Genomic DNA, 12,736 nt, shown 5'->3' with positions numbered 1-12,736 from the left:
TTTTAATGCTCTTTTTTCAAATAACAATTAGACAATAATAGAATTTGAGAATATCAACATTAGAAAATATCACCTCTCTTTTAACAATTATGTATTTCCGCATTACAAGGAACATTTTTAAATAACAATTACAAAAATTATAATTATAATTACTTATTATAATTAATAATATATAAATTTTATTGTATAGATTTTAATTATTTTTCCAACTCTAAAATTTTTATTTTTGTTTGATAATAGACTGATTGGAAAACTTTTTATATAAAAACAGTTATTAAAAATTAGAAATAATTGATTTTGTATCATTACTATCCAAACAAAATACATTGGGTAGTATTATCAACTTCACGGAGTAAACTCGAACTACGATTTTCGATAATTGTACTGAAAGAATAAAATATCGATTTAGTCGTTTGAACTGCACGTGCTGTTTATTTGCTAGAGATGAAAAGATTTGTTCGATGTTATTGATGAAGAAAATTTCACGATTTACGTTATTATTAATATTATGCAAGGGACCTTTTTTAAGGAAATAATACCTCCTTGTGAGGTAAGCAAAAATCGACGTTTCACCTCGAAAGTTGAGAAACGACGTAACCTTAGATCTCGTTGCTTTTCTTCAGTATAGCGTCCTAATAAACAATTGGAAAAAATGGTACCACTCGGACCTTCACCGAGTCATCAATCTTCTGTTAATAATTCGTCTACAACATCTGCTACTGGAACGAAAGGCAGTTCAACATTGGTAAATTTCTTATATTTATACCATAAGTACATATTATATATTACGTTTTTTTTTTTTTACTTTCTTCATTATATATAAGCAAGTCAATTGTATAATATTTATAAAAAATAATTCGTCTTTCTGTAAATTTTGTACATTCATTATTTGCAGAAGCCAAATTATACATTGAAATATACACTAGCAGGTCATACTAAAGCTGTATCATCTGTCAAGTTTAGTCCTAATGGAGAATGGTTAGCGAGTTCTTGTAAGTACACAGATTTTTTAAAAGTTATTGATATATAGCGAAGTTGCGTAAATATAGGTTTCAAAATATAAAATAGATAAATGTGTTAAACAAAATAACAAGGTATATATATTAATAAATATATTACATTAATACTGATAATTTCATTTGTTTGTAGCTGCTGATAAACTTATCAAAATTTGGGGATCTTATGATGGAAAATTTGAGAAAACCATTTCTGGCCATAAGCTTGGTATTTCTGATGTTGCTTGGTCTAGTGATAGTAGGCTGTTAGTATCTGCTTCTGATGACAAAACATTGAAAATATGGGAATTAAGTTCTGTAAGTTTTTAATTCATAAAAACATTTCATAAAAAATAACCAGATAATAAAAGATATTCAACTTCCTTTTCCAAACACTTATTGTCTTGATTATTTTTTTTATTAATTTAAATAATTAATTTAAATTTTACATTATCTGTCTATGTAATAAAATATTTTTAAATATTAATTATTTATAAATTTTCAGGGAAAATGTTTAAAAACGTTAAAAGGTCATAGTAATTATGTCTTTTGCTGTAATTTCAATCCTCAATCTAACCTTATAGTTTCTGGATCGGTAAGTTATTTAGTATTGTTAAGAGAAAGAGAATTATATATAAATTCTATGAATATTTCATATGTATTGGCTAGTAAAGAGGGTATACAAATAAATATACATTATCATATAATATATAATGTAAAATATGGTATTAAAAAAAAGAATAATTTTTATTAGTTTGACGAAAGTGTACGCATTTGGGATGTGAGAACTGGAAAATGTTTAAAAACACTTCCAGCTCATTCAGATCCAGTAAGCGCAGTGCACTTCAATAGAGATGGTTCTTTGATTGTTTCCAGCAGTTATGATGGTCTTTGGTAAGTTCCTGTATAAACATAATTTTGTCAAAGTAATTTTATGTGCATAACCAATAATTTATCATTTACTTCCAAAAAATCAAATTTTATTTGCTTTTGATCTTACATTTTGTTGTTTTTTTTTTCTTTTTTTTTTTCTTATTTTAAACAAATGCTTATTCTGCCATGCATTTATGCTGTTATAAAAAGGTGTATATATCTTTATATATTACGTGATAATACAGTCGAATTTGGGACACAGCATCAGGACAGTGTCTAAAAACACTAATAGATGATGACAATCCTCCGGTATCTTTTGTAAAATTCTCACCAAATGGGAAATATATCCTAGCTGCTACATTGGACAATACATTGAAACTTTGGGACTATAGTAAAGGAAAATGTCTAAAAACATATACGGGTCACAGGAATGAAAAATATTGTATATTTGCTAATTTTTCTGTCACAGGAGGAAAGGCAAGCTGTTTTTTTAATATTTGATGTTTTTTATCATTTTTAATTTTATACTTATATTCGTCCTTTTTCTACAATATATTTTTTATTGATTTTTCTTTTTTATTTTTAGTGGATTGTATCAGGCTCTGAAGATAACATGGTATACATATGGAATTTACAAACAAAAGAAATTGTGCAAAAATTACAGGGACATACAGGTATCAAAGTAGTAATATTTGTGTATGATAATTTTGTGTCTATAATATCTTATTTTACTTTTTATTTTAAAAAACAGATGTAGTACTGTGTACAACATGTCACCCAACAGATAATATTATAGCATCTGCTGCTCTTGAGAATGATAAGACCATCAAACTATGGAAAAGTGATACATAAAATAGATTCTTTTTATTCATTATTGATTTTGCCTGTACAAAATGTGCTTTTATATTATAGATATCATTACATTAAGTACATAGCATTCAAGCTTGAATCACGCTGTTTCTATTTTCTTAAACGTTATAATTCGTTAAGTAAAATAAGAGAACTAGGAATATATATTCAAAAAAGTACATACCTGTAAAGCGTGTCATGTGGTCCATAAAACTTAAGATTATTAGGTTATCTGTAATTGTATACTTTTAACTATATTTTCGATTTTATAACACGTATTTAGATAACAATATTTAATTTATCATTTATTATTTACACTATGAAAATCATTTTTGCATAAAAGTTGCCACTTAGATGTGAAATACAAATTAAGATGAAAAAAAAATGTAAAAATAATTCACTTTTACTTTATATTGTTCTATTTTGCAACATGAATAACAATCGGACAGTATTTATTTATGTTCCTTTCTTTCTAGATGTAAAAATTAATATTTTAAATAATTATAAAACAATTTTTTATTATCGTTTCATCATATTATTAATTTGACTGAAAGGAATAAGTTATTCAAATAAAATCGTTTTTTCTCTAACCAAAAGAAAAAGTTTGTTTTATTATCCTAAAAGTAAAATGTTTTGAATATAGTTCAGAACAAGGTCGAATAAGCACCAGGATATCATATATTTTTAATTACTTTAAATAAATATTGAGCTGTGCTAATGCTACATTTATACTAAACTTTATAACATTTTTAAATATTTTAGTGCGGTTTAATTAAACCACAGACTTCATTAACGATAAAGATGATCTGCATGTATATTACTAGCTATCTCAGATTCCCATTTGTCTCCATTATTCAATAATTTCTCTTTATTATACAGCATTTCTTCATGAGTTTCAGAGGAAAATTCAAAGTTTGGCCCCTAAAATTATAAATACATAAAAATATTTATTATTTGCATTAAATTCTATAATTGAATGATGTACCTCAACAATTGCATCTACTGGACAAGCTTCTTGACAAAAACCACAATAAATACATTTGGACATATCGATATCATATCTTGTAGTACGACGAGATCCATCTTCTCTTTGTTGGGCCTCAATGGTAATAGCTTGAGCAGGGCATATAGCTTCACAAAGTTTACATGCAATACATCTTTCTTCCCCCGATGGGTACCTGTTATCAAAATAATGTTACAAATAATTGCAGGTATAGTTATAAATGATAATATACTTTTAGGAATAATAAAACACTAAATCATTATAACTTTTCTAATTATTACTTTAATTACTTATTATGTTATAAGAATACCTTCTCAGTGCATGTTCTCCTCTAAACCTTGGGCTCAAAGGACCTTTTTCAAAAGGATAATTTATTGTTGCTGGTTCTCGAAAGAAATGAGATAACCCAACTCCAAGACCACGAAAAAGTTCAAGCATAAATAAACTGGAACCATGTTCTTCAAGGGTCATTTCTTTTTCTGCTTTATTAATATAATAATACTTGTTACGTACCGAATACATATTCCAAATATTTGGTACAGACATGAGCCTAGGCCCTGCAGAATGATAATAAATGTTCATATACAGGTTAACATTTCTTTTATTCAAAGCATTGTCAACAACAGAAAAATGAATTAACATAATTTAAAAGACGTTTGAAGTCATTTTTCTTTCTTTTTTTATTTATATAAATAGCCGATAAAGATTATGCTCTCTTATAACGATAATAAAACTTGTGTTTTTTAGAAAATCATTATTATATCAAATTACGTAAATGGCCGGAAAGGAGAAAAATATTAAATAATTTCTTTATTAATTGGCAAATAATTTAGTAAAACGATTAACATACCATTACGAATCAACCGTAGCGAACCCATAATTGCAGTCGCAATTTGCACAAAGTTGACTAACTTTTTGGTATTCTCATATACATAAGTACGTATATTTTCGTGAAACAAAAAGCACGAAACAAGAAACAAGAACTCGAGAAGAGATAGTTGCAGATAAAATTTTGTTACCTATAGAGGCGCTAATGTCGCACTATTGTCTATGCGCTTAATAGACAAGTTCTTTATTAATTTGAAGTATAAATTTGATTACTTACAAATAAATAATTAAAAAAAATTACATAAACACTAATAAATACTAAAACAACGAAAATCAGAAATATAAATGAACTCCTACAAAAGGAGTAATAAATAAGTATAGGTAAATTTCGAATAATCGAATAAAAGATTTTTTTCAATTAACGACTATTCTATTAATATAAGAAGAAAAAATAATAAATTCTCGAAAATTAATGTTTTGAAAAGTACGAAAATGTGAGAGAACAAAGAAAAGCGAAGATATTCAATTAAACAAAAAAAAAAAAAAAAAAAAGAGAGAAAAGAAAAGAAAGAAAGAAAGAAAAGAAACAAAAAGAAAAAGATAAAGATCGGCACTACATCGGTATGTATAATGTAATTATACATTTATTCCATTAATTATTTGACGATTTTGTAATTTGAAATTAAGCGCGCGCGTCGATCCGTCGATATCTTCTCGATCATGGAGTAACTATGATGGGCGAGGAGCGGATCGCGCTTCACCTTACACGAGGCCAGTTCTCAACCGCGAGCTGCGCTTTATGATCGATTTGTCAAGAGCCGAAGCCAGTCTGAGCTGCTAAAGCCGAATGCAGGATCGATCGGCTTTGCTCAAGGAAGCGTTAGGAGAATTGGAAAGAAAAGATTTAAAATTACTCGAGTATGTGGTATTTATTTGTCGGCTTAACTGCAGCAGGGGGTCAGCAGTTTCGACATGAGTACGGAATGCAAGATATTAGGAACCAAGAAGTTTGAACGGCCCTATGCTTTTACGTTTATTCTTCGTTATACGCTTCAACGAAGAAACCGATTGAAGACGATTTGCTGCCGTGTTAGGCATCATTGAAAGAAGAAAACTTTTAAAGCAAGAACTTTCAAAGCAGTAAAAATGATGGCATCGCAAAACCAAAATATCATTAACGTGGCTTCGCCAAGCCCGCCGCCGGTAGACGGTCCGTCAGGAGCTGTTGTGTCAAGTACTACAGTCACCACCATGAAGACACAATCCGTTTCTTCCACTTTATCATCGCATACTAATCAACAACAACAGCTTCAACAGTCCAATAACATAGAACCACTTGACAAAAGTTCCTCTAACACTTTAAAGGTACTACGATAAATTTATAAAATTAACCTTAGATCGCACCTTACTAAACAAAGGATGCATCTTTCTTTCACGTTTATGTATGTGTAATACGCGTTACGCGCTCTTCTTCATACACTCCTTTTTTTTCTTTTTTTTTTCAATCGAATATTACTTTTTACCAAACAAAGGATGACTTTAATCATTTCATTTTAAATATTGAAAACTATAAATTAATATTTTTGTAATATAGTATACATCATAGTTTTTTGTGTTACAGCGCAATCCAAAGATGGAGTTGAATAGAAGTGATTTATTAAAATTATTAGGATATCTAGAAGGAGAACTTCAGGCTAGAGACATTGTGATAGCAGCTTTAAAAGTAATTTTATCTAATTTCTATTTTATTGACGCATATATATCTCATTTATTTTTAATTTTATATTAAGGTGCAGTTTATGTAATTTCTTTTATTATGTGCGTTATACTTTGGATTATGGTATTTCCAAAGACTATTATCTATGCAGAGTTTATTTAATTTTTATCTAGATAAAATAATACATCTTATGTCTCTAAGACTAAATTATTAATCACTAGTAAATGATTTTTAATAATTTTCTCAAAGAATTGTGATAAATCATAAATAACAAGCATATAAAAATATAAATAGTTATTGGCATTTCCATAATCCTGCTTTTGAATATATTGTTTGTTTTTGTGTATATTATTATAAGTATACATGTGTGTGTAGTATAAAATGTATCTCTGTTTCTATTTACATATATATATATGTGTGTGTAAATCCTTTTATTGTATAGTCAGAGAAGATGAAACATCTTCTTAGTTCACGGTACCTTAGTAATACAGCAGATCCACGTGCAGCACTTGCTCGTGATGTTGCGATTGTGGGTGGTGTTATTGGACCTGAAGGAAATCAAATTGATCAACAAGTTGCCAGCTTGGAGGCTCTTGTAACGCAACAGAGGAGAACTCAATGCAGAATGAATAAAGTTCTTAAGGATGCTGAACTAAGGCATAGAGCTGTATGTATTCATGTTAAAATAAACTTTCGTCTTCTTCTTTATCGAGTTTACTACAAACGTAACAAAACTTGATATTTAGATTTATTATTTATTAGGTAATAAAAGAACTAGAAGAAGAAAAGCGTAAACATGAGCATGATACTGCTCAGGGTGATGATATTACTTATGGACTTGAAATAGAAAGAACCAGATTAAAAAAAGAATTAGAATTAGAAAAACAAGAAAAAAAAAGAATAGAGCTTGAATTAAAAAAGATTACTGATATGCTAGAAGAAGAGAAAAATCGTCAGAAAAAAATAATACTTTTACTCTTGGCAGAACGTAAAAAAATAATAATGAAATATATTGAAGAGAGAAAAAGATCTGAAGATTTAGCACAGATATTAAGCGAAGAAAAAGTAAGAATAGATTCTATGGCTGAAGGTCTTGAAGAAGAAAGTAAGAAATCATTACAAATGGAAGCAGAATTAGAAAAACAATTGGCACAGTTTGATATGGAGAGACAACAATATAGACAAGCTCTTATTAAAGAAGAAAAAAGAGCAAAAGATCTTGAATTAGAATTAGAGAAATTAAAAAACGAAGTAGAAGCATGGAAAGAATCGCAAGCACGAGGTCCACCAAGAGGCATTGGGGCAACTCCACCACCACCACCTGCAAAGCCAGCTAATTTAATTGCTATGCCAACACTGAGGCCGACTAATACATCACAAACAAGTACATATTATACTTTACATTCCAAATAAGGATATAGTGTAGCTTATAATTATATGTTTTATTCAGTTAAAACTTCAGTACTGGGAACTGGGACACCTATGGTCAGTAGTAAAGTTGTTCAACCTACTGCAACTGTATCTAGTGTACCTGTCAGCGGACCAAGTAAGAATAATTATAATAATTATAAGAATACATTACATGTTTTATAGAGAAATAGATGTATCAATAGTTATTGCAATAATAATAGATTTATATGTCTTTGTTTTGATTAATTTTCATAATACATTGATATTACATATTCCATATTATTTTTCTTTAACTATATATTTATCATCAACTCACATTTTATTGTATTTTACAGCAACAGGAATAGCCAGATCAGTGACACCTGGGCAAGCATTACGTGGAGTTACGTATGTGCCTAATATACCACCAACAAGTGGTGAACCTGCAGTCCCTTCGGAAACACAGGTAAATTATTCACATTTCCACCCTCATTCTACTCTAATCTAATAATTGTACAGAGCCTATTTACACAGAAAATGTACTGCACACAAAAAATATTTTTATATTAATAGCAGTAAAGTTTTAATGATTTATTATTCTTTTTTGGTGAAAAGAAAAGTAAAAGCAATCTGCATGATGCACAAACGTCTAATGTAAGTATATAGGCTCTCTATAGCAACTATTACTATTTAGAAACTTCAAATAATAGTTACAAGATGATGTACGAACATAAAGTTAGCATTTGTACAGATCATTTATATTAGGAAAGTTTCAGAAGTATAAGAAAGATAATTTAGTTTGAAATAAATATACATATAAGAAAAATAATTCAGTTGATTGCAAATAATATGAAATATTTTTGCATCTAATCCATATTTGATAGTTTTATAAATTGCTAATAAGCAATGAGGATAAAGTGATAATGTTTTATAAAACATATTTTTAAACAAATATCTATAAAAGCATTATTTTCTCAATGTATATATACCATAACTTTATTATATTAAAGAATAATTCTGAAGCATTATCTTCAGTGATTATAGCAAAATTTTCTTATAACTACTAGTCAAAAGAAAGTTTTCACTTAGTAAAATGATTTGCATTAAATATATAATGCGTATATTATTCATCTATAGATAATTTTAGCTTTATACCCTGCTCTAGTCTTATAGTTTAACATTGTAGATATCAAATACAATGTTTTAGTCTGTAATTATTAAATAGCCACAATAAATGTACATATATTACATTACATAGTAGATATAAAATCTGTGGCATCTAATTATTTTCATTGAAATTGTATTAATCTTAAAATATGAAATTCAAAGAAGAATTTATCATTGAGTGAGTAAATCTATTTTTTCTATTAGCATAATTTTTCATTCTTTCGATTTATACATTATATTAAAAAAGATTAAATTTTTACTAAAATTGTACTTCAAAGTTTAAAATTAATTTAATCATGCATTGATAGTTTTTTCATCAAGTGTCATTTTATATATATATACTTCCAAACCTTGTCTATTGTAATTTTTTTCTTACGAATTATTCTTTAATCTAGATTATCCAAAAAAATAGATTAAATATTATTAAGTACTAGCTTTAGAAAAAAAGTATAAAAAATGCCACAGATTCTATGCTGAAATTTTTATTTTTGATTAAGTATGATTTGGTTGTCCTATTTACATTATTATTGAATATTGATGAAACCTTTGAATATTTATATCACTGACACCTAGTATGCCATTTTTATAAGTTACCATATCATCGATACCTAGGACAATATTTTATTATAATGTTCTTATTTTATGTACATAAAATTATTATTCAGTATGTACATTAATTAAGTCCTTCATTAAAAGTTGTATGCAATTAATTTCTGAGCTTTATTTACAATTTTTTCCTGCTTATCTTCCCTAATTGCTGTCCTATAATCGCTACTGCTAAATCTATATGGTTTGGTTTACAAGAAAAAAAGAACAAAAAAAAAAAAAACGATCATTTCGGAAATCATTATCGCATGAAACATATTTGTACTTTTAAATCATGTTATGACCTTCTTTAGCTATGTATTAGCAGAAAAATTTTAGAATTGTATTGAATTTAAAAAATGACAAGATTGCTTAAATATTTAGATTGCATATAATTATTTATATAATGACAAATACTATAATTTGATTATGTTCAAGTTTGATAGTAATGATTCAGACTTCAGAACACACACCTTCATTAGTAATTATTATTAAAATTTTCATTCAAATAAAACATCCTATTGGTAGTCACAAAGTTTTTTCAAATTATTATGACTATTGACACATCATATAAATAAACATCGCATACCTCAATCCTCTTGCAGATTCTGTATTAACTGCACACTATCATTTGTTTATTTTTATATTAATACAAAAATTCTTGTATCACTGTTTCAGAATTTGCTTGTAATATATATATATATTACATGACCTTCAACACCTTTAATTGCTATTATTTCTGTTTTTTATTGATTTTCCTGCTTTGGATCGGTGCCTTGGCGTGATCTTTTTTCAATGTTACCTTAAATATTGGGAAATATGTAGGATTCATGTGGAGATATACTTATATCTGATTTCATGAATGTTAAATTGGCTGTGCTACATGTTCATTTCTCAGGCTATGGACAAACGACCAGTTGTAGCTGTTCCTCCTAATACTGGTGGCATGGCAAAATTAGTACCATCAACGCAAACTCCAGGGAAGCATGGTTTTCACGTTGGTTCTACACAGGCCGTTCAAGCACCTGGTACACTATCGTCAAAAAAGCCACCTCTTTCTCGTGGCGTTCCTCCTCCAGTGCCACCTAATAAACCGGTGGTACCACCTAAAAAAGAGGCAGCTTATCTTAGGAGACCAGAATTATCTCAGTCAGCCCAGGATACAGTTAAATTCGGTAAACAGTCCTCATCTCATCCTGTAAGTGGAACTGCTCCCTTGCAGGTGCAGCAAGTGATAGCTGCTTCTACTCAAGCCCCTGACGAAGAGGTCAGTAATATAACATGTTTTAAACAGTAGAAATAATAAGATATTTTCATATACTTCATATATCACAGGATATTTTAGCATATATGTGATAGTCAAATGCACATGTGTTATTTTCTTATGTCATTACACACACACACATTCTATGTAAAATAAAAATTTTACAAATACAGTGGATTGTGAAATATGATTTCAGACAAAGCCACGTTGATTTATCAGCAAATAAATCCACAATCATGTATAGAAATTTTACAAAGTCAAAAATCATGTATCGTGAGCAATGCTTGGAAACTATATTGGGAGTATATACAATGGTTTCATTTTACCATTTATCAGATTGACGAAGAATTCGGATTCGTGAAGATTTATATACTAGCTAATTTCACTTTATGTAAATATATATACCATAGTAGTACTGCACTTACAATTGTATACTTGCGAGTATTTAAGTGGAAATTAAATATATAAAAAAATACATTAGGTCAACTTCGTAGATACTTAGATTAGGAATATATATATTATGTTAGATAAATTAATGCAGAGTAAAGATCACGTAACTTTCTTAAAATTTTATGTATAAAGTCTGATTAGAGATTGGAAAAATGATTTCTTTAGTAAAAGGTCATATTATTAAAAAATCTGTATACGGAACATCGTGAAAGTTACATGATTAACATTCTGTTTTATTATGCAGCAAATAAGAACGGATATAAGTACGAACGTATAGTACAATCATCATAAATAATTCAAACATTTTAGAAGAGATAATATTATGCAACATTTTATTTTTCAATCAGGCCATTTCTATGCTCATCAATTCTGCTAAACTTAATCATATAAGTATTCTTTCTTAAGAATACGTATCTTGAAATGGGCAATATAATAAAACGTTTATTAAACTAATCATCATTTTTAAAATGTAGCATAGTACTGTCTTATCTAAAATATTGTGTTTTTAAAAATCGTTGGACATTAATGCAATAGAAAATTAAAGTACATAAAACATTGATAAATGAAAGAATTTTTAGTTAAGTAAATGCAAATACGTATGTGCTATGATCACTGCCTTGTCTCATTTTATTGCATACATTGGTAATATATGTTGATAACAGTATAAAATAAGATGGTATGAACCTACAAGAATGAATAGCATTGCAAATTTGATGAATATACAATACTATCATTGTTTGTTTCTCGATACATTAAAATTTTAATACATATATATGTTTAAGCAAAGTGGAACAAAATGAAATGACACAATAATAAGCCTGTTAAGAGTACAATTAAAAGCTTCACCGACAATACATATATGTGAAAAAAGCAAAATGATTTGCACTTTATGAAGATATTTGTATTAGTAAATTTCACTTATCCGAGAGTTTTTTGTTATTTACTAATGAAACAACTCGAAGTGACTAAAATTAGAAGGATTACTTAAGTACTCTTGACTTGTGTATGTCTGTAAAAAGAAAAAAAAAAAAATGCTAATTCAAAATTATTTCATCCTGACAAGAAATTTACAGAAAAGATCTACAGAATTGATACTGAGGTACTTTAATATGTACCCATATTATGATTTTTATGTGAGACTTATCAAAAAAGAACATATATAAATGTGGTTTATCTTCATGATTTATTATATTTCTTTCTGTTATTACCCCTGTAAATTTTCGTATCAGATTCGACTTTACACAGCGTGGGAAATAAGTGAATATAATCTCATAATGATTATACAAGTTTATGATTAATAAAGTTTAACTTACATATCTTTCTATGGTAATGATATTTTTTTTATAGTGCAATGGTTGAGTTTCAGCATCATTCTTTTAGAAATTTTTACAATTGTCATCAATGCATTTGTTGTCTTCCACATTGATCTAACTTTTTTTAACTCAATCATTGTCATTGACTATAACAATGCAAGGAATTAAATAAACATCAATGTTTGCAAATTAACATTTTCGAAGATCTTGTATGTATGGTACTTATTCGATTGATGAACATGAGTTTTCGTAATAATTATCGTTATTTGTTCTTTAACCTATGAATTGATATTTTTCAACTTT

At 28.1% G+C, this 12,736-nt stretch overlaps 3 protein-coding genes across 5 annotated transcripts; 2 read left to right on the top strand and 1 right to left on the bottom strand.

Annotated features, from left to right (window-relative positions):
• The first annotated feature begins 342 nt into the window (after positions 1-342).
• LOC122628959 (protein will die slowly) lies at positions 343-3,007 on the top strand. Of its 2 annotated transcripts, none has more exons than XM_043811894.1 (9): positions 343-550; positions 629-745; positions 896-992; positions 1,150-1,313; positions 1,501-1,590; positions 1,750-1,889; positions 2,114-2,345; positions 2,455-2,542; positions 2,620-3,007. In XM_043811894.1, the coding sequence occupies exons 1-9, from the start codon at positions 509-511 to the stop codon at positions 2,718-2,720; spliced, it is 1,071 nt and encodes a 356-aa protein (XP_043667829.1). In that variant the 5' UTR covers positions 343-508; the 3' UTR covers positions 2,721-3,007. The 2 variants fall into 2 exon arrangements, with proteins under 2 accessions (XP_043667829.1, XP_043667834.1); XM_043811899.1 differs by having other exon boundaries at positions 346-550; positions 624-745.
• Positions 3,008-3,377: 370 nt separating this feature from the next.
• LOC122628968 (NADH-ubiquinone oxidoreductase subunit 8) lies at positions 3,378-4,731 on the bottom strand. Its single transcript, XM_043811911.1, has 4 exons — positions 4,571-4,731; positions 4,031-4,277; positions 3,703-3,895; positions 3,378-3,638 (listed from the first exon to the last, which is right to left on the bottom strand). The coding sequence occupies exons 1-4, from the start codon at positions 4,596-4,598 to the stop codon at positions 3,507-3,509; spliced, it is 600 nt and encodes a 199-aa protein (XP_043667846.1). The 5' UTR covers positions 4,599-4,731; the 3' UTR covers positions 3,378-3,506.
• A 545-nt stretch (positions 4,732-5,276) lies between these two features.
• Positions 5,277-12,438, top strand: LOC122633685 (CTTNBP2 N-terminal-like protein). 2 transcript variants are annotated; one of them, XM_043822329.1, is made up of 9 exons: positions 5,277-5,913; positions 6,170-6,271; positions 6,708-6,932; positions 7,028-7,649; positions 7,716-7,811; positions 8,011-8,120; positions 8,270-8,308; positions 10,305-10,673; positions 10,867-12,438. In XM_043822329.1, the coding sequence occupies exons 1-9, from the start codon at positions 5,695-5,697 to the stop codon at positions 10,879-10,881; spliced, it is 1,797 nt and encodes a 598-aa protein (XP_043678264.1). In that variant the 5' UTR covers positions 5,277-5,694; the 3' UTR covers positions 10,882-12,438. The 2 variants fall into 2 exon arrangements, with proteins under 2 accessions (XP_043678264.1, XP_043679075.1); XM_043823140.1 differs by lacking the exon at positions 8,270-8,308 and having other exon boundaries at positions 5,278-5,913.
• Positions 12,439-12,736: the final 298 nt, after the last annotated feature.

Source organism: Vespula pensylvanica, chromosome 1, assembly GCF_014466175.1.
Source record: "Vespula pensylvanica isolate Volc-1 chromosome 1, ASM1446617v1, whole genome shotgun sequence".
Taxonomy (NCBI): Eukaryota; Metazoa; Arthropoda; class Insecta; order Hymenoptera; family Vespidae; genus Vespula; species Vespula pensylvanica.
The sequence above is the reverse complement of the archived record's forward strand: the minus strand, read 5'-3'. Positions and strand labels throughout refer to the sequence as shown.

Excerpts from the sequence above, each read along its gene's own strand:
- LOC122628959 (XM_043811894.1), top strand. The coding sequence starts at position 509 with ATGCAAGGGACCTTTTTTAAGGAAATAATACCTCCTTGTGAG. Across the intron at positions 1,890-2,113 it reads AGCAGTTATGATGGTCTTTG|TCGAATTTGGGACACAGCAT; the intron begins GTAAGTTCCTGT and ends GTGATAATACAG. Across the intron at positions 2,543-2,619 it reads AAAATTACAGGGACATACAG|ATGTAGTACTGTGTACAACA; the intron begins GTATCAAAGTAG and ends TTTAAAAAACAG.
- LOC122628968 (XM_043811911.1), bottom strand. The coding sequence starts at position 4,598 with ATGGGTTCGCTACGGTTGATTCGTAATG. Across the intron at positions 4,278-4,570 it reads GCTACGGTTGATTCGTAATG|GGCCTAGGCTCATGTCTGTA; the intron begins GTATGTTAATCG and ends ATCATTCTGCAG. Across the intron at positions 3,896-4,030 it reads GGAGAACATGCACTGAGAAG|GTACCCATCGGGGGAAGAAA; the intron begins GTATTCTTATAA and ends TTTTGATAACAG.
- LOC122633685 (XM_043822329.1), top strand. The coding sequence starts at position 5,695 with ATGATGGCATCGCAAAACCAAAATATCATTAACGTGGCTTCGCCAAGC. Across the intron at positions 5,914-6,169 it reads GTTCCTCTAACACTTTAAAG|CGCAATCCAAAGATGGAGTT; the intron begins GTACTACGATAA and ends TTTGTGTTACAG. Across the intron at positions 6,272-6,707 it reads TTGTGATAGCAGCTTTAAAA|TCAGAGAAGATGAAACATCT; the intron begins GTAATTTTATCT and ends TTTATTGTATAG.